At 37.6% G+C, this 22,544-nt stretch overlaps 1 protein-coding gene across 1 annotated transcript in view; it reads right to left on the bottom strand.

The window, feature by feature from the left end:
• The window catches only part of pgap1 (post-GPI attachment to proteins inositol deacylase 1), a 319,938-nt gene that overhangs the window by 16,360 nt on the left and 281,034 nt on the right, over window positions 1-22,544 (bottom strand). Inside the window, exons 22-23 of the mRNA XM_051930514.1 lie at window positions 9,846-10,028; window positions 6,186-6,321 (exon numbers count right to left, since the gene is read on the bottom strand). Of these exons, the coding sequence (XP_051786474.1) occupies window positions 6,186-6,321; window positions 9,846-10,028 (319 nt within the window). The remainder of the gene's footprint in view (window positions 1-6,185; window positions 6,322-9,845; window positions 10,029-22,544) is intronic.

The raw sequence follows: 22,544 nt of genomic DNA, 5'->3' as shown, positions 1-22,544 counted from the left end.
TAAGAGTTGTACAGGATATGTACAAGGGAAGTGTGACAGTAGGGAGGTCTGTGGTAGGAGTGATGGATGCATTCAATAAGGAGGTGGGATTACATCAGGGATCAGCTCTGAGCCCTTTCTTATTTACAATAATGGTGTTGGATAGGTTGACAGACGAGATTAGACAGGAGTCTCCATGGACTATGATGTTTGCTGATGACATTATGATCTGTAGCGAGGGTAGGGAGCAGGTTGAGGAGATCTAGGAGAGGTGGAGATATGCTATAGGGGTGAGAGAAATGAAGGTCAGTAGGAACAAAAAAGAATACATGTGTGTAAATGAAAAGGAGGTCAGTAGAATGGTGAGGATGCAGAGAGTAGTTGGCAAAGGTGAATACGTTTAATACTTGGCATCAACAGTAGAGAGTAAAGAGGACTGTGGAAGAGAAGTGAAAAAGAGAGTGCAGGCAGGGTGGAGTAGGTGGAGAAGAATGTCAGAAGTGATTTGTGATAGACGGGTATCAGCAAGAGTGAAAGGGAAGATTTATAGAATGGTAGTGAAACCTGCTGTGTTATAAGGGTAGGAGACAATGGCACTGACCAAAAAACAGGAGACAGAGCTGGAGGTGGCAGAGTTAAAGATGGTAAGATTTGCATTGGGTGTGACGAGGATGGACAGGATTAGGAATGAGTACATTAGAGGGTCAGCTCAGCTCAGAGACAAAGACAGAGAGGTGAGATTACGTTGGTTTGGACATGTGCAAAGAAGAGATGCTGGGTATATTGGGAAAAGGATGCAAAGGATAGAGCTGCCAGGCGAGAGGAAAAGAGGAAGGCCTAAGAGAAGGTTTATGGATGTAGTGAGAGAGGACATACAGGTGATGGGTGTAACAAAGCAAGATGCAGAGGACAGGAAGATATGGAAAAATATGATCCGCTGTGGAAACCCCTAACGGGAGCAGCCGAAAGAAGGAGAACGCTAATATTAAACCTTGCAGCATGAAGTATTAAGTTGGGCCACATGCATTTGCAGCCAAAATATGTGCCAATTTGTGTCAAATGCTTGTACATTTAGTAAAGCCATTTTCAGAAACTCTTATTATATGATCAGATATCCTGACAAAATTCAGTTATTTTTACACATATATTTATGCCTTAGTCTGTGCTTTAAACGTGGTGCCTGAGTAAGATAGCTTACTTACATATGGCTTGTTATGTGCTAAAACATTTAAACTAATACTGAAGCAAGTAAATGAAAGCAGGTTACTTCACCTATCGATGACAATTTACTACTTCAGCTATTAAAATTGAACATTTACTACAATATGATGGATTTTCATCTTTTATTTCAATTGGATTAAAACTACAATTTTGAAAGCCATTTCAATGGTTGCTGACTTTAGCAAAAATATAATAAATATATATCAATATATTTATGGTGGCGCTGACTCCTGTTCTGGGTACCAACCAACTATCTATTTTCTGCCGCTTATCTGGATCCCAGTGGCGGGGCAGCAGTTTAAATAATAATGCCCAGACACTCCTTTTCCCTGCCACCTCTTCCAACTTTTCCAGGGTGATATCGAGGCATTCCCTGGCAAGCCGAGAGATATCATCTCCCCAGCTGTCCAGGGTGAGTCCTCCTCTGAGTGCCCTGACTCTCTTTCCTCAAAGGAAGATGTGTTGGTGGGATTTAGGATGTCAGACTATCCTCAATCCCTACTAGAAACTGCATAGGTGAAGTACAGTAATCCCTCACCTATCGCGGGGGTTACGTTCCAGAGCCCCCCGCGATAGGTGAAAATCCGCGAAGTAGCAACCTATATTTATTTTATTATTTATACATATTTTAAGGCTTTATAAACCCTTCCCACACTCTTATAAACCTTTCTCACTCTCTTGTTAACCTTTCCACGCTCTTATAAACACTTCCTATGCTCTTAAACACTTTCTACATTCTTAAACACCTCAGACCAACACTGCACACAGCGATCAGACGTCAATGTGTCTGCACTCGCTTTGTGAAGGGGGGCAGCTGAACTCACGCTGAGCAGAAATGGACTTTGTGCTGCTTCTGCCAAAATGCCTGCTTGTCGCTCTGCGCGTTCGGAAGGAGGAGGAGGAGTGTGTGTGTGTGTGTGGGTGTGTGAGAGCTGAACGCACCTTCGCTCAAACCCCCCCTCCCCGGAAGCGCAGTACGCTCCTGCCACTTCGCATTGTCAAGGGGGTGGGGAGCTGAATGAACGCTAAGGAGAAGTGGACTTTGTGCTGCTTGTCGCTCTGCGTGTCAATAATTTAAAAGCCTGTACATCACCAATTTTCCTGTCTCACTGTCTTGTCTTGCGTGATGTTAAAATGTTTTATAATAGTGAGATGTTACTCATATCCTTAGCCCGACATCCACATATCATATGTGTTAACAAAGTGTGTTTTATAAGTTTACATGTATTTAAAGCATGTGGGATGGGTATTTTAAGGCTTAAACTATAAAAATGTTTATTTATATGGTCTTTCTATATCGCAGATTTTCTCCTGTTGCTGATGGGTCTGGAACATAACTTCCGCGATAGGCGGGCAATCACTTGTATTTAAAAACCCACGAAGTCGTGAATCCGTGAAAAGTGAACCGCGAAGTAGCGAGGGATTACTGTACTGCTTTTCTCTCCTGAGTCACCTAACCATGCTCGAAAATCAGTTTAATGGCTCTCTTTATTACTGGTGTCCACCACCAGGATCGGGGATTACCACCATGACAGGTACCAATGGCCTTACATCCGCAGCTCTGTGCAGCCATCTGAGGAATGAAGTCACCTCTCTCAGAATGTAAGAGAAATTTGCCGGAGGTGCAAGTTGAAGATTTACCGTACAGGGTCATCTACCAAACATTCCCAGCACACCCACACTATATGTGTTTGGGCTTGCCAGGTCTATCTGGCATCTTACCCTGCCTTCTGATCCACCTCATAACTAGGGAGTGATCAGTGACTAAGCCCCTTTTATCACCAGTGTGTCTAAGACATATGGTGGTAGAACTGATGGCATGACTATGAAATCGATCATCTACCTACGACCTATGGCACTCTGATGCCAAGTGCACTTATGAACACCTTTATGCTTGAACATTGTGGACAAACTGTTACTAGCACAGAAGTCCAATAACAAAGCACTGTTTGAGTTCAGACCGGATTCTTCCCAAACACACCCCTCCAGGTTTCACTGTCGTTGCTTGTTGGCAAGAAAGGTGTTACCTGAGTGTTGGATTGTATTGGGTTTATTTTCGAGTTAAAAAGTTCAACTTTAGTGTCATCAAACCACACAATTTTCTCTAAAAATGTTTCACATTTTGTCACATTGATGTTAACAAGCTGCAAACATGACTTTCTGTTTGCCTTATTCAGAAGTGGCTCCTTTCTTACCATTATCACAAAAACCCAGAACCTGTGAAGTGCTGAATATATTGATATCAAGACAGTTTCTCCCATTTCAGTTAAACAGCTCTGCAAATCTCTCAGTATTGTGGTTGTACCCTTGATCACTTTTCCAACAATTGCCATTCGTGTCCACTCGCCCAGTTTGGTATGTCAAATTGATTGTGGTGCTGTATGGAGTGTGTAATTTTTTCCCCAATTCGTTACAATGGACTTTATAATCTTCTCCAGATTTTTTTGCTTCTAGAAACTTAAAAATAATAATAATAAGTTACATTTATTGAGCGCCTTTCACAAACCCAAGGTCGCTTTACATACAGAGTATAAAAAAAAAACTTCATCTTGAAATTCCACAGACAGCTCCTTTGTCATCATGACAGCAGGGCTATACATTGTGCAATCACATAACTGAACACAAGTGAATTCAGAATAAACTTAGTTGAACATTTTTAACATAATTGGTGTGATCTCTAGAAAATTGAATTACTCACCCAATTTACATTGTCATACAAGGAGCGAATATCTATCCATCCATTATCCAATTCGCTATATCCTAACTACAGGGTCATGGGGGTCTGCTGGAGCCAATCCCAGCCAACACAGGGCGCAAGGCAGGAAACAAACCCTGGGTAGGGTTCCAGCCCACCGCAGGGCACACACACACACACACACACAAACACCCACTAGGGACAATTTAGAATCGCCAATGCATCTAACCTGAATGTCCCGGAGGAAACCCACGCAGACATGGGGAGAACATGCAAACTCCACACAGGGAGGACCCGGGAAGCAAACCCGGGTCTCCTAACTGCGAGGCAGTAGCACTTCCCACTGCGCCACCGTGCCGCCCTAGAAGTAAATCACATTTGTATTTTCTTTTAATTTAGCTTTGCAACAGAGCAAAATAAGAATTAATCAACAGAGGCCAAATACTTACTAAAGCAGTACTTCAAAACCTGTGGGCCATGATGGCACTGTTGTTGGGCCATAGCCGACCCTGGACAGAACCCCGCCCTTACCCAACGACAATCATGCTCGATTCACAGTGGCAGCATCACAGTTGAACCACCTCCTCAATCCCGCTCTGAAAGTCATGCTGAATTCATTAAGGAGAAAAAGCATTTGGTTCACCTAATGCTCTGGTAATTGTGTGGAATCACTTTGACGATTTTGCTCAATTCACCAAGGGGGACCAGGGCTCAATCGATCGCTCTACGTAAATTCATGGCAATTCAGACACTGGCATGTGAAAATCTGAGTGGTGACACCACAAAGGTTGGGAAGCACTGTTTTAAACGCACTGTAGATAGATGAAATATGAGACAGATGATGGATCAGTTTACCATAGAGCCCACTTGAGCACAAATCCATGCTGAGCTAGAAGAATTTGATTTATCAACATAATGCACACATCTTTGGGATGGGTGAAGAAAACATTTTTGCCTGTGGTAAAATCAATTTAAATACAGAGAAAGAACATTAAGTTCTACAGAGGCATCAATTAGATATGTGACTTAAATCCAGGAAATTGATTAATGAGACTGTAACATTGAAATCTGTACCATTGTGCCTGTCACATGCACAATGTGAACTGAAACTGAGACAGAAGCTCCTATAATATTACCAGTACCGTATATCCCTCAATTTATTGACTCATCCACCCATCCATTTCTCAAACCTCAAAGTGTATTTTAACAGGTGGGTTAAATCAACTTCCTAAAAATAGGATTAAAAAATAAGCCAAAAAAAAAAACAAAAAATGGCAATAAACCATCTGGCAATTGTTTGTGGAATTGCAATGGCCTAGAAAACAGAGTAGAATGACAGCAGAGGGATTTAATCAGCAATGCAGAACTTATGTCAAAGAGCAATTACATTTTCATGGATTAGTATGGCATTTCTACCATTCTATTTTGGGAACACTGTGTCCAGACAAAGAATGAATCACATTCTGATTCCCTGCACCCAAAGTTCTAACAACAATACTGTAATCCACACATATACCCATGCTTACAACTGGTGCTCACTGGCAAGGGACTAATGAGCAAGGCACCTTGCGGCAGAGGCACACACAAAACGGGAGCATCTAGTGCAGAACTTCTTGATCACCCATTAGTTCTTTCAGGTTCTAGAGCTGCCCAAAAGGAGAGTTAGGATAAATGTAGTGTTTCTAATAAACTCAGAATGAAAGGGTTACCTCAAAATGATTAAAGTCAGAGAAACAGGAACTTGGACTTCTTAAGCATATTTACCTAATATCTATTTAAAATGTTCTGTTTTTCTAATGGCAGTGGCTATAATCAGCAAAATGGTGCCATTTACTAATTCTGTAGTACTTCTAGGAGACTTGAACACTAAGTCCAAAAGTTATACATTCATTACATCTTTTATTACCTCATTACACCTTTTATCACCTCTCCGTTTGTTAATTAAACTATTAAAAAGCTGACTCTAATTGCTTTTTTAACTGGGTTGTGTTTGGTGAAAGGACAATAAATTTCTCAATTTACAAAAATTGCATATTTGCAAAATAAATTAAAAAAATTCTCTAAGTGTCCTCCATAAGGACAAGCTTGAACTGAAAGGTTTGACTAAATTCACTGCGGGGGAATAAAAATATGCCATCAAAGCATTCTACTTGAAGCCATATACTGATTTTTACTCTCTATGCGCTGTTTGATCAAGAAAATCAACACTCATCCTAGTAATGGCGTTGTACAGGAAAGTCACAGGAATAATTAAAAAAAGAATGATATATTACTGAATAAGCTTTCTCACCTTATAAAAGGAGATACCATAGGTGATGATCAAGGCCAGAGCTCCACATGTTGTCCAGCAAATGACAAGCAGTAAAACAATCCAAATTGCCTGTCCATAAGATACAAATTCTTTACCACTTGTTTTAGATACAGGCCTATAATTAAGAAAGAAACTAAAATAAAAATTTGAACCTTTTCAATTTTGTAAACTGATTTAATGCAGAATTCACGTGTACAAGAGTTTATCCTGTAATTATTAAAAGCTTTCAAAACTATAAATTCTAATCATTAAAATATCCTTCAAAATTAATTACTCCTGCAGATTGTAACACTACCAATTACTGTCATCTTTCTTTGCTACCATTAATAGATATAGTTTATAAGCATAATATTCACTTGCATTCATATCTGAATGGCATTTAGCTGTACTTAAAGACTATTGCTACTTTTTTTCAAAATCAGTATTTTCATGAATTGCCTTAATGAGTTAAAATGCTAGATGAATGATACCTATTTGTTACTGAACACAAATAAAAAGAAATCCAATTCATGACTAGAAATTCTGAACACAGTCACAAAATATATTCCATCCTGAAATGGACTGGTGCCCTGTCAAGGGTTTGTTCCTGCTTTGCACCCTATGCTAGGTGGGATAGGCTCCACCAGACCCCCACAACCCTGTTCAGGACTAAGAGGGTTAGAAAATGTCTGACTGACAAAATATATTCATCTTTTTTACTTAACATATTTTCCCTTAATCTATTGACAATTTGAGCATTTTATTTGACAAAACCAATGAGCTATTCAGCAGAAAAGAAAGTGACACTGTTAAAATGGTGCATAAATGCCCATTTCAAGACATACAACAAAATGAAGAAAAATAATAGTTTGTGTGTCAACATTTCCATTAACCTCTTCAATAACCTCAACAAAACCTTATGATTGTCAGCACTTAGACTGGATAATCAATACTCAATTACACTATGTAATAGAACAGCAGAATATTACAGAATATTTTGAAAGGAGTGATATCTTTCATCTGGCAACCCATAATGTAACAGTATCCATCAGGATCAATTTGCTGTAATAAACGTTGTCCATTAGGTTCTCCTAGCCTTGATTTCTAATTTCAAATTTCTTTCAGAAAATGAAAAAGCTCTTTCAAATGAAATGCTTAAAAATGTCTGAAAACTTGACATAACATAAAACAATCTAAAACATAGATATTTGCTTTCAATGAGGATTATTGGAAAATTTTCTGTGTGTACCCTAGTTGCACTAAGCCTCATGGTAGTTACATGCTATATATTTTTCTTTGTCTATTTCTCTGATTTAATTTTTTTCTTCATTCTCCTGTCCTCACCGGCATATACTGGCTTATACAGATAAGGTTCATTGCTATTTTATTAGTTGGATATATTGTAGGAATGGGTAATACTTTGTTTAAATGCTTGAAAAATTTAAATTTAATCATTAAAAAGCACAGTCAAGGCCCAAACACATCTATGAAAACAATTTTTATCTTAGCTTTCAAGAACATAGCTGCTTATACACACATTGCTGGGGGTAATGATAAAACACAGAAAACTTGGACTTAGAGAACCTAGACAACCATCTGTTGGGCAAAGAAGTCTAAGAGAGAAGTCTTTCAGGCTAAATGAGTCACATGTTCCTGTTGAAGAAAACAGTGGATTTAAATATCAGAGTACTCAGTCCATAGATTAGGCAAAGGAAAAAACAAACTCATGTAGTTGTGAATGAAATATAATATACAGACACTTAGAAAATTTCAGTCAACGCTTCACTCTTTAGCACTAGAACTATTTATATAATTTAATTTACTTGTTCAGCTAATGAGACACAGTTTACAAAAAGATTTTTTTTCAACATTTACCTGTACATGTCTCTCAGTAAACTTTGCACTGCCAATATCACATAAAACACAATGCCAGTTAATGAATAACCTGTTACTGTGCTGGACTAGTGTCTAATGAAAGGGCAATGTTAAATACAAATGCTTAGGCATGTCCGAGCACCATTTTAGTTCACAAGAGACTTTTCTGAAAGTGACTTAACAACATTTTAGTAAAAATTCATGTAATTTATAACATTGTAAGCTTACAACTAGATAACTTCATTTGTAGATTATGCAAACTGAGTAATGTGAGCTTTGTTTCATGGACATTTTGATATTATTTGCTGTTGTCCAATGTTGGCCACCATAAACATCCAAAAGTGTTTTTAATCTGTTTTGCATGAATATATGTCATTAAAAACTTTTCTCAGCCATCACTATAAACTACATCGGGTAAGTAACATATTAAAAAAATATATTACTTTTGTGTGGAGTGTTTCTATAGTCTCATTAGTGTTATGTTTAAAGTTAAAAATGTTGAATTTTTTTTCAGCAAAAAAATTATATCATGTGTAACAAATATGTAACTACCAAAACTTCAACATAAACAAAGTAGGAAAAGTATGTCTAGTTACCACTGCTGTACTGATGCAGATTTATACATGTACGTCGTGTAACATGTTTTGAAACAGTCACTAATGCACAGCCATATTCTAAAATTAAGACAGTAGAAAGAAGGTTCTTTTCACACTTTTCTTATAATATTTTTGCTGTTGCTTGCACATGACAGAGGAGAATGTCAGTGCCTGATCTGCATGAGCAATGCTTTAAATAGTGTTATTGTATGCTACCACAGCACAAGGCTTAATGACTTCCACATTTCTTCTGACACGAACATTGACAGTTGCTGTATTGTGAACAGTGCTTAGTAAGGGGCTAATGTCTTTCTTTTCCTTCCACTTGATTGCAAACATTTTGCCTTTTTGCAGCATACCTATAGTTGCTCATTTACACGCCGTTGTGTTTGGTTTGTAAACTCTGACCCACTCATGAGTATTGATGAGTGAGTTACCTTAGAGTAAAACTCATAGAAATGTTCATGAATTTTTTGCAGTATAATGTTACTTCATCCAGTGGATGGTTGCAGAATACTGTCCTGCAAGTTATTTGGCCTTAACAGTGTTCATTGAATCATAATAGCTGTATCCCAATAGACATTCAGGGTTAACCATATTTACATAGAATTCCAAGCCCAAGACACACCAATCTTGGTTATCGCCAATCTTCTTTCTGCCATAAAAAATGAAAGACATTCTTTCTTCACTATTTTTAAATTAAACATTCAAAGTGAAAGCCAAACTTTAAAATCTATTATAGATGATGAAGTCCATATGAATATTTGTATTATGTATTATTTTAGCAGATTTGACATGAGAAAAAGGTTGTACACTAAAAGTAAATTAAGTGTTATTGGAAAATATTTGTATGAAAATCTTTAAAAAAAGTTAAAAGAAGGAATATGATATTACGACTTTCACTGTAGAGATTAGGAGAAAGGAAACTTTGGATTATGATATAAACTTTGATGAAGACAATGTTTTTGTTTTTTTAAGGTCCAGAGAAAGGTTAAAGAAATAAACTACCACATTGTGTTTGAGACCACAAGTTAGTGTTTTTTTCTCTGACGTGTGTCTTGAAAAACTGATATTCCTAATTGCACTATTACATAGAAAATAAACAATGTTAATTAAGAAAATGCACCACTTTACACTTGTATTACTAAAATGACATATAGACAATAATAAGAAAGGTAAGGAATCTCACCAATGAATAACAGTTAGAGGTATAGTTAACAGCCTCACTGTTAGGCTAAACAGTGTGATGCTGCAATAGACAATTCCTGAGCCAAATAGAAACAGTAACAAATGGACCACTAGGGACACCTGAAACTGTTCTTTCAGTGGAGAATGATAAACTGTTAAAAGTTCTTCTGGGAGCCAATTCATCCTGCAAAAATAAATTAATAATTGAATTAATAAATAAATAAATAAAAATAACATCAAACCACAGATCAGTTAAACTAGTTTCAACTCACTATTAGCTAATTTGTATTTATTTCATTTTCTACATATCATATCTGTATTTTCTAACAAATGTTACATGATAACAACAGTGGTGGCTAAAATTAACAAATGTTTGTTTTTTCAGTGGCTTACTCACCTTACAGGAGATTAAAAACAATAAATTGTGCTATAAACAAACACAAAATAGCCAAACAAGAATGCTGTAAAAGATCTGCGAGCTGTACCCATACAGTATATTGAACTAGAATCCAGAATGATAATACTGAATACCAGTCATGCAATTTGGATTTTCCTATTTATCAGTCAGAGGAAAAGATGAAAAAACAATTCTGTTGTGGTTCCTAAATGTACAGATACAGTTACCTCATTACCAACAGCATGCTACAAGTTTTGGATGTACTGTATTTGCATGCAGCAAATTAATGCACTGTAATACTGCATGTACCGTAGGTCCTGACCAAAAATAGTTTAAAAAAAACAAAAAAAAAAAAACAACTTTACTGGAATTTTTGAATGTGATTCTTTTAAAATGGATTTTCTAAACACAGCAGGATGGCTTGCACTTTTCAGTTAGTTAAAAAATCTAAATATTTAATTTCAAGCAGATAATACTCAGCAGTTAGCAACATATGAAGATTACAAAAATGGCCAAAAAATTAACAGGTGTTGACTCCATGACTAATATGATAAATGTTGTCAGTAATAGTAAAAGAACATGCTGGTTTACATGACTTTAATAGCACACAATTAGTGTTAATTACTGACCAAGTTTTGAAGGCAATTGTCTGACTTTACATTAAGATGGTTAAAAATAACAGGAGAGCTAAATTATGTGCCTAACATTAAAAATGAATGAAATGCAGCACACACAAGGAAAAAAGAAAAATTAAACACTTCTTTATCAGAAAACAAACCCACAGCAAAAATAGTTAAGCTTAAGAATGGCATGCTCATTTCCCCTCATTTCTTTTTTGTTAGTCTCTTCCTTTTTCTATGATTTGAAGAAAAAAAAAAGACAATGACGTTTACAGCAGGCATTGTGTAGATATTACTATGATTCATTTGCTAATTTTGTACTATTTTATTAAATTTACACAAAAAAATTCTGTTAAACAGGAATATATTTAGCGCAACTACTGAAACATACAGGTGTGATTTGTGTTAAGTACATGCCTATACACATTCTAAGGATATCATAATACCATAATTTTCGTATTTGATGTTAATGATGGTGAAATTTTATGATACTCTTTACTTTCGATTCTACAACAAAAATCCCATTATTTGTTCTTTTATTAAAAGTACCTCCATAATTAAAATAAACAATATTGTGTCTTTGTCTATAATATGATGTAAAATATATAAATACTAACAATAACAACAGCTTAAAATAGTGATATATCCATCAAGAAGTTACCACATTATCATTTAAGTAATCAAGTATTGAAAATATCAAAATACAATGCATGGCTTGAACTTTAATGTGTGGCATGGATGAATATTGACCTAGAGTAACAACAAATAAGGTGTTTATACAGTGATATGAAAAAGTTTGGAAACCCCTTTTAATTCTTTGAATTTTTGTTTATTATTGGCTGAGCTTTCAAAGTAGCAATTTCCTTTTAATATATGACATGCCTTATGGAAACAGTAGTATTTCAGCAGTGACATTAAGTTTATTGGATTAACAGAAAATATGCAATATGCATCATAATAAAATTAGACAGGTGCATAAATTTGGGCACCCCAATAGCGATATTAAATCAATACTTAGTTGAGCCTCCTTTTGCAAATATAACAGCCTCTAGACCAGGCATGTCAAACACAGAACTCTATTACAGAAATCTATGCGGCCCGCATCACAGATCCTAGTTAGCACTTACTATCGTTTGTCATTGAATCATTCTGCATCTTCGGCGTTACTTATTGACTTTTCTTACTTCTGCCAAAAGCGCATTTTCCCATGGCATTATGGTACCGGAAACGTCATCTGCTAGTATAGTTGCAGCTGCGTTGTCAGCTCCTTGATACCCTAGGCATGACACTGCACCCCCACCACCCAAGCCTTGACCAATGTTAATGAGCCACGACGTCGCAACTGAAGTGCTAGGCTGCAGCAGCCTGGCCACTGGGCAGAATTGACCATCATGAGTAGTAATAGCTTGCATATTTTCACGTTTCTCTGCTCTAGTTTTACGCAATTTTGTGGTAGTATTGTAACGAACAGTTAGTGCAGACTACAGCTGAAGATCTGAAGTGGACGCGAGAAGTTGGTGAGTTGTTCATTAACAAATTTTTGTGATTTTGAGTTTGTAAAATTAGTGTAGGTCAGGGGGCTTTTTGTATATCGGCTTATTTTACAATATAAACTTTGAAGTAAACTTAGTAAAGTAAAATTTTGAGCCGCACAATGCCAAACATGCGTTAATTGATAGGCCTATGTCTTTGTCATTTAATTTAAAATGAAATATTTGCATTGCAGTATGAAGGGTACAATGACCTCGACCAAGGTGAAAAGAAAGCTACAAAATCCGTAGCTTATCATCGTATCTTTCAAGAGAAATGGGAACTGTTATATTTTTGTATGACAAATGGCAAAATTCATTGTCTGATTTGCAATAATGTCATTGCTGTACCAAAAGAATACAATATTAAACGGCACTACAAAACCCACCGTGAAACTCACGACAAATACACAGAAAAATTGCGAGAAGATAAAATGCGAGAAATGAAAAGTAATCTAATTAAACAGCAGACACTTTTCTTCAAGGTGCATAAAGAAGGCGTGGCTTGTGTAAAAGCTAGTTATGCACTGGCTGAACTTATTGCGAGCAATGCTAAACCGTATACTGAGTGAGATTTCATTAAGCAGTGCATTGTGAGAGCAGCAAAGATCGTATGTCCTGAAAAAGCAAACACTTTCAAAGATACATCACTAACACGGAATACAGTCACTGATAGAATTGATGACATGGCCGGCAACTTGAGGGAACAGTTTCGAAATAAGTCAATTGAATTAGAGTGCTTTTCGATTGCCATTGATGAGTCGACGGGTGTAACGGACATTGCACAGCTTGCTATATTTATAAGTGCTTGTGACACAAGCTTAGAAATTACAGAGAAGTTGTTGGAACTTGTTCCCTTGCATGACACAACTACCAGTGAGGACATTTTCAACAAGGTTGAAGAAGTTCTTTCTCAGTACACTCTGCCTATGGAAAAGCTTGTTTATTTGGCAACAGATGGTGCTGCTACAATGGTGGGACACACTAACGGTGTTGGTGCGAGGCTGTTGTCAAAAATATGTGAGAAAGAACCTGATTGCAAGTTTGCTCACTTCCACTGCATAATCCACCAACAATCGTTGTGCTCACAGGTTTTGAAACTAGACCAGTTACACAAACAGTCAACTTCATTCGTGCATGTGGACTAAATCATCGACAGTTTACTTCATTATTGGAGGATGTAGGAAGTGAATTTGACACCGTTCCTTATTATACGGAGGTATTTTGCTTATCCTGTCACAAAGTACTAAAGAGGTTCTTCCTGCTGCGAGAAGAAATAACATTGTTTCTAGAGATGAAAGGAAAAGATGTGAGTTTTCTGAATGATGACATGTGGGTGCAGGACTTGGCATTTGCTGTGGATTTGACTGGACATTTGTATAACTAGAATTTGAAGTTACAAGGAAAACACAGACTTGTAACTACAATGTACAGTGATGTGAAAAGCTTCCAAGGCAAGATTCGTCTGTGGACACATCATTTAAGAAATGAGAATCTTGTCCATTTTCCTACATGTCAGGGTCTTAAGCATTCAAATGACAATTTGATTTTTGGAGGATTTGTTATCCAACTTGAATTACTGAGCAATGAATTCAGTGAGTCTTTTCGTGATTTCAGTTCACACGAACAGGACTTTGCGCTGTTTATGTCATCATACTCTTACAACGTTGAGAATGCGCCTGAGGATATCCAAATGGAATTGATTGAACTGCAGTCAGATTCTATTCTGAAGGCAACACACAACGAAGTTGGTGTGCCAGGCTTGCATGCTTACCTGCCACCCTCGTATGTGCAGATCCGTAAGTTGGCATCGAGAGTACGGTCTGTGTTTGGAAGAACTTACCTTTGTGAGCAATTGTTTTCGTTAATGAAAGGTACCAAAACCCAGCATCGCTCAAGACTTACTGTCGAGCTCCTTTCATCCCTCATAAAAGTTGCAGCTGCATAAGATTTCAAGTCTGATATTGACGAACTGGTTACTAATAAGAGATGCCAAGTGTCGGGACAAAAGAAATAGATCTCAGACTGTAAGACTCCTATATAAGGACCTAGCTAAGAGGCTAAGACTCTAATGGTATGCTGTTGTACAGAGATTGTAAGGAAATAAATTGCTTTTCTTTAATCTTTAAGTGTTACCTTTTTTAAAGTTTTCAGTATTGGAAAGAAAGCTACAGTAACTTTGCATAATAGTATAATAGTATTTGTTATAGTGCGGCCCGCTGATGCACGTATGGCAGTCGAAGCGGCCCACCAATGGTAGGGAGTTTGACATGTCTGCTCTAGACGCCTCCTATAGCCTTTGATGAGTGTCTGGATTCTGGATGGAGGTATTTTTGACCATTGTTCCATACAAAATCTCTCTAGTTCAGTTAAATTTGATGACTGCCGAGGATGGACATCCCACTTCAAATCATCCTATAGATTTTCGATGATATTCAAGTCAGGGATCTGTAACGGCCATTCCAGAACATTGTACTTCTCCCTCTACATCAATGCCTTTGTAGGTTTCCAACTGTGTTTTGGGTCATTGTCTTGTTGGAATATCCAACCCCTGCATAACTTCAACTTTGTGGCTGATGCTTGAACATTATCCTGAAGAATTTGTTGATATTGGGTTGAATTCATCCTACCCTCAACTTTAACAAGGGCCCCAGTCCCTGAACTAGCCACACAGCATGATGGAACCTTCACCAAATTTGACAGTAGGTAGCAGGTGCTTTTTCTTGGAATACGGTGTTCTTCTTTCGCCATGCAAAGTGCTTTTTCTTATGACCAAATAACTCAATTTTTGTCTCATCAGTCCAAAGCACTCTGTTCCAAAATGAATCTGGCTTGTCTAAATGAGCATCTGCATACAGCAAGCGACTCTGTTTGTGGCGTGAGTGCAGAAAGGGCTTCTTTCTCATCACCATGCCATACAGATGCTCTTTGTGCAAATTGCGCTGAATTGTAGAACAATGTACAGATACACCATCTGCAGCAAGATGTTCTTGCAGGTCTTTGGAGGTGATCTGTGGGTTGTCTGTAACCATTCTCACAATCCTGCGCATATGCTGCTCCTGTATTTTTCTTGGCCTGCTAGACCTGGGTTTATCAGCAACTATGCCTGTGGCCTTCCATTTCCTGATTACATTCTTTACAGTTGAAACTGACAGTTTCAACCTCTGAGACAGCTTTTTGTAGCCTTCCCCTAAAACAGCATTTCTCAACCTTTAAGTATTTGTAACCCGAGTTTTCATAACAGTTTTAATCGTGCCCCCCTAACATTTTTTTGAAACCCTAATAAAATTTATTCCTATATTTTTTGCTGCTGATACACCGCTACAAGTTTAAAATTTCCCTACGAATAGCGAAATTATGCCACATATGGGGGGCACGCCCCACAGTTTGAGAACCGCTGCCCTAAACCATGATACTCAACAATCTCGGTTTTCAGATCTTTTGAGAGTTGCTTTGAGGATCCCATGCTGTCACTCTTCAGAGGAGAGTCAAAGGGAAACACAACTTGCAATTGACCACGTTAAATACATTTTCTCATGATTAGACACACCCGTCTATGAAGTTCAAGGCTTAACAAGCTAATCCAACCAATTTGGTGTTGCAAGTAATCAGTATTGAGCTGTTACATGCATTCAAATCAGCAAAATTACAAGGGTACCCAAATTTTTGCACAGCCAGTTTTTCACATTTGATTTAATTTTATACAACTAAATACTGCTTCACTAAAAATCTTTGTTCGGAAAACACCCCAGTACTCAGATGTTCCTAGGAAATGAAAGACATACCACTGTTATCTTTTTTGTTGAAAGTAAATTATTATGCAGGCTGAGAGGGGTTCCCAAACTTTTCATGACTGTAATCTTGGAAAGGATTTCTGTATAGGGTTTATAAAGAATGATATATAATGAACTACCCAATTAATCCTAGCATGTGCACATTTTACATTTATTCCATGACAGTTTGTCTCAAATAACTGAAAAATATTGCCTAAAATCAATATTAAAAATAAAAATTAAAAACCTTATTACACCTGTGCTTTTGAATTGGTGAATTCCAAGATAATTCTGGATATTTCTATTTTAATAAACTCTTTAAAGCTGTTTTATAACAACATGCTTTAAAAGTTTGGTTTGTCAAAGACTAATCTATTATGTTTGTAACATTGACTATTATAAGATTTATATTTACATCATTAGCGGGTTAACAAAAAATTACTAAAGTGTATTATTTCACAGACGAGTCAAACTCATTCACATTTTAAGTTTAACATATTCCTCAAGCTTTCCAAGTCTGTCCATTCTTTTCCATTTTTTGACTTTCTCAGTACTTCTGATACTGTAAAAAAATCTAGTACCTCTTACGCTTTTTTTAAACTTTGGTACAGAAAAAAATCAGTTCATGTGACATTCCGAACACTTTCATATAAGCCCAGCTCAGACTGATTCAATTCATCTACCTGGCAAGTTTCTTTAAGTAATAGGTAACTAAAGTACCCTATGATACATACACACAGGGAGAATATGGAACATCCACATAGGAAGTGACTAACATTGTGCCAGCAAGAACTTACAAAAATTTCAGACAGGAAATTGTTATTAATCAAATGGCAGAGATTAAGTGGCTTGCCAAGAAAATTGTCAGTCACTATAAGGGCGCAAAACATCAAAACAGGGATGTTTCACAAAATACAAGGGAGGAGGACTAAAGGCGAATTTGCAAAATAAAGATCATAATCAAAACTCAAAATAAAAATTTGGCTGCAAAACTCTCACTAAGCCTTTCCTTTATATTTTATAAAAAAATTCAGACACTACTTTAGCCACGAGACCTTCTTAAACTGTACAACATGGACTCTATTATCTCTAGCGTCATGTGGCACATTCATTACATGCCTTTCAACCTCATAGCATCACAGTGACAGACATACAAATGGCAGTGCCCATGAAAATTAGAAACACAAAATGATGGTGCCTGTAAAAAACAAAAACACAAAATGTTTGTTTTCGTGCCATCCAAAAAAATCCAAAATCATAAAGACAATGAATTCAAAATTAAAACTGTAAAATTATAAACAAATAGTAGAACATAATTTTAAAAATGTATATGTTCCTGACAGAGTCATTTCATAAGCTGTGGACATTGAACACATTGATCTGATTTAGAAGGCTGATGAAGATGAAATCGATAAAGTAATCTTGGGGCATGAATGTCTGTAGCTGGCAACCATCACTGTTCTTCAGGTCAATAGACATGCCAATTTACCAAGGGTTGACTGGGAACCCAGACAATAATCTTTTACATTTCATACTCGCATTCCCTGTAAGTAATAATACATGGGATTGCTTTGGTTGGTAGATAAGGGCTAGAGAAAAACAGTTTGAAATAGGACTTGTAATGATCCTGAGAGGTCAACTTGTACTTTATAGTCAAAAATATGCTTTATTATTTTACCAATAACGGTACAATGCACGATAACGTGCAATGAATACACTTGACTTGAACATTCATAGGTTTTCATACTCTTTCTCTGTACGTTTGTTCAGAGGTTAATGAGCTTGCTGCTTCCTAAGCAGCTCTTTTTTTCTCCACCCTAGAGGCCCACTTCTTCTCTTCTTTCATTGGCATCTTTTCACGTTAAAACTGTTTAATTCAGTGTTTGTGTTGCAATTACTTAGTATGTTTTCCTTAATTTTTCACTTACAGTGGGTATAGAAAAGAATCACCCCCTTCGAAATATGTCCATTTGTTTTGCTTTACAGCCTTAAATGAAAACACACACAAAAAATATTTCTTCCCAGCTTTACTTAGTCAATGCAACCTACAGTATAACATTCAAGTGAAATATACCACAGCTACAGTTCAGAAAAATTATAAAAAAATCAAAAACAAGACATACTGAGATTAATAAAGGAGCACTTGCCAATGTCAATATTTTGTTGAACCACCTTTTGCTTTAATGACTGTCTTGAGTTTGTTGGAATACTTCTCTATCAGCTTTGCACATCTAGATTGAACAATATTTGCCCACTCTTCTTTACAGAACTGTTCAAGTTTGGTCAAATTGGATGGTGAGCTATGGTGGACTGCTATCTTAAAATCTTTCCACAGATTTTCAATGGGATTTAGTCTGGGCTCTGACTGGGGCACACGAGGACTTTCACTTTTTTTTCCTTCAGCCACTGTGTGGTCAATTTTGCTGTGTGCTTCAGGTTGTTGCTGTGTTGGAAGGTGAACATTCTGCCCATCTTCAAGTTTCTGGCAGAGGGTAGCATGTTTTCCTCAAGAATTTGACGGTATTTTGCCCCATCCATTTTTCCTTCTACCCTAATGAGAGCACCAGGCCCTGTGGCAGAGGAACACCCCCACAATAGGATGCTGCCACCTCCATTCTTTACTGTAGGTATGGTGTGTTTTGGATGGTGAGCTGAATTGGATTCCGCCAGGTGTACCGTTTGGTATTGAGGCCAAATTGTTTGATTTTGGTCTCACCTGACCATAAGACCTTTTTCCACTTGTAATCAGAATCTTCAAGGTGCATTCTGGCAAAGCTCAAACGAGCCTTAATGTGGCCTTTCTTGAGAAGTGGCTTCTTCCTTGTGACCCTCCCGAACAAGCCACAATTGTGGAGCGCTTGTGAAATTGTTGTCACATGCACACAATGACCACTCTTTGCCATAAAATCCTTTAACTCCTTCAAAGTGGCCATTGGCCTCCTGGTAGCTTCTCTTACTAGTTTTCTCCATGCTCTTCCATCCAGTTTGGAGGGACGGCCGGATCCAGGGAGGGTGCTAGTAGTACCTAACACTTGTCACTTCTTTATTATGGAATTTAACTGTGCTCCTTGGGATTGATAAAGCCTTTGAGATTTTTTTGTATCCATCTCCTGCCTTATGTCTGTCCACAACTCTATCCCTGAGATCTTTTGAAAGTGGCCTGCCACCCATAGTCAGTTGTTTGCTGTCAGTTGCACTACCAAGCAAGAGAATGCTCCAGTAACAGCTGTTTTTATGCTTCAATAATCACACAGATTACAACTGATCACATGTGGAAGCCAGTAACCATGGTCTACAATGGATATGGTGGTTACTTATACCTGATTGAATCTACAAATATTGTTTAGGAGGGGGGTGATCCTTTATTAATCTCAGTAATTTTTGTTTTTTATTTTTTAAAATTCTTCTGAACTGTAGCTATGATATCTTTCACTTGGATGTTATACATTGCATTGAATCAGTAAAGCTGGAAAAAATATTGGATTGTGTGTTGTCATTTAAGGCTGTAAAGCAAAAAAATGGGAATATTTTGAAGGGGGTGATTCTTTTCTATACCCACTGTAAGTCTTCAATCTGCCTCAAATATGATTTAAGATATGAAGAGGTAGGGGAAGTGAAGGTGGTAGGGATGAGAACGGTGCTGTATGCATGCGCTGCACGGCCGCCCTGCTGGCCGCTGCCGAGAGTTGATTCTACAATAAAATAAAATAAAAATAAAAAGAAGAATAACCTTGGAGGTCAATCACCACCCCGAAAGTGGATAGTAGACGTCACGTAGTATATGTGTACCAAATTTCAGAGTCAATACGTCAAACGGTTTGCGAGCTACAGGTCATTTAAAATCCTGGACAGACAAATGAACAGCCACGGTAGCGTATTATATATAAATATAGCAGAAATGTACCTTGGAGCTAATTTTTGAAGCTGTTTTGTAGAACAACACTCCTCAAACCTGACACTGTGATGGCGTGGGTCGACTCCATGCTGTTACTTCTGTTTGGGAGCCTCTTGAACCTGCCACCGTCAATATCATAACCAAGATGATCCAGGCAGTTGAGGAAATACACAGAACAAGGGGTAGGTGCAAAAGTGATGTAGTTTTATTTAAAATCCAATAATCAAAAAACAAACACTGTTGAAATTAATAGTGCAGTGCAAAACTTCAATAAATAAATAATCCAATGAAAATAAAGTGTTCCGTGGAAGATGAAACAAGTCCAATGAATAATCCATAAAAACGAGGTTAAAATATGGAAGGAATCTCCTCTTTAAAACCACAGTCCCAGTCCCTGGTTATTCCCTTTAAAACGGACGTCTCCTCGGCTTACTCCCGAATGGGACCATGTAGCAATGAGACACCTAACTGACAGTTCAGCCAACTTTCTCCACCAAGCCTCCCATGGCTCCCAGCAGGACACCACGCTGAACCACCATATTTCAACTCTGCTGCCTTGCTTGCATCTCTGTGGTCCATAGCCATCCCCCCTCAAACAGGACAACATGCCGAGCCTTCCTTCAACCTGCAGCTCCAGCTGTCTTTCTCCTGGACTTGCACAGCAAGTAACTTCATTGAGTACCTTATTGCTCAAACCTCCCCAATCATTCAGCAGGAGTGATCTACTTGGGCTCTCCTCTTGGCTGTCTGTCTGTCTGTCTGTCTGTCTTCACTCTTGCTCGCTCGCTCTCTCTCTCTCTCGCTCCTGCCTGTTCTCCATTCTCTTACCTCTGTCTCAGTTCTTTTTGTGTTGATTTTCTAGTTCTTTCATTCTGCTCCTCTCTTGTACCAGCTCTCCTTTATATATCTTTGTGGGCGCAGCATCTCAATTGCAAACTGTGGAAAACCAATGGAGTAATCAAGACAGAGCACACACTCACATGCAGGTGTGCTCCATCTCAACTATCCCACCAACCTCCTGCAGCCGCACAAGGGTGCACACCCACGGTGATCAAGCTGGCTCTTCAATTATTTATTTATTTATAAACAGACCCCAAACCGCTTAGCCATGGACCCACTGTTCCACAGACAATACATCTGGGAGATTCAGATCTAAGGATTAGAATCCTTAATTTTAGGATGGGGTCTTGTTAACACTAGAAACACTATGTGCTCATCATGTCTTGTTTTGCATTTTCTGTCATCCAACATTTACCCAGATCGTTGTAGACACAGAACACACATAAAATATATGTATTCTAGATAACGATATATTATTCACCCTATACATTTCCAGACACCTCACACCCAGATAAACAGAATTTAGCAGGGAGAACTCCAGCTGTGTCAGTGAGGGATGGGATAGCAGGCTGCTTGCTGCCTGTGCTGACTGACACATTTGCAAAACAAAGACACAGATGAAGAGGTGCGAAGGAATTTAAGGTGGCCTGGCATTACGACTTTTTGTAAGCTACCATGATTCTAATGTTAAACAAGTTCTTCTCTCTTACTTTCTGACAACCTAATTTGATTGCAATAGTAATCACTTCTTTCAAAGATTACCTTATACCATTGTCTGCCATATCATAATTCAGTGCTTCTATTAGTGTATTTTTGAATACTGGAATGAACGCTCTGTCATTCCAGCCACAATCTGTAGAAAGGGTTTTAAAATGTATAATATATTCAAGTTATAGATTTAGTTTATCTGGTTTAGATTCATCATCATGATCAGTTCCCACTGCAAACGAGTAAATTATTGAAGTATTGTTTAAACTAGAGAATCAGGGGCCAGGGAGATCGACAGGCCAGGTTTAGAATTGTACATGAAATGGTAAACAGTAGTGTTAAGGCAAATATGTACAGTAATTTATTTCTAGTCCAAAGTTAATATGCCAAAGCAAAATAAGTAAAACATTTAAATTTGCTTAAAATATAGGAGTTTCAAAAACAAAATAAGTTAGTTAAAATTGTATGTAGCTGAGCATAATTATGATATTAATAACAGAGATAAAGATTTATTACTGTTTACAAGGCATTTCTATTTTCTTCATGGAAGAAAAAAAGTGTATAGCATCAGCACAGATACATGGGAAACAAAAAAGATGAACCCAGAGGCGTGACTTCAAACAAGTGAATGAGCTAGACCCACACCATGGGCAATGAGTGTCCCAAGATTGGAACTGTCTGGGTGGAATGATATATAAAGGGGTTGACAAAAGTAGGGTTACACTTGTGAGTACATGAAGACAGCAATTTGAGTACTTATAAGATTGTAACTAAATGCATTGTGCCACTCTTTTGAGTTAATAAAGCTACTGTGTGTGTGTGTGTGTACACACACATGCGCACACTCTCACAGTCCACTTTATTAGGTTCACCTTGCTAGTATCGTGTTGGACCCCTCTTTGCCTCAGAATTACTGTAATTCTTCATGACATACACTC

Source organism: Erpetoichthys calabaricus, chromosome 8 (assembly GCF_900747795.2).
Source record: "Erpetoichthys calabaricus chromosome 8, fErpCal1.3, whole genome shotgun sequence".
Lineage (NCBI taxonomy): Eukaryota > Metazoa > Chordata > Cladistia > Polypteriformes > Polypteridae > Erpetoichthys > Erpetoichthys calabaricus.
The sequence above is the reverse complement of the archived record's forward strand: the minus strand, read 5'-3'. Positions and strand labels throughout refer to the sequence as shown.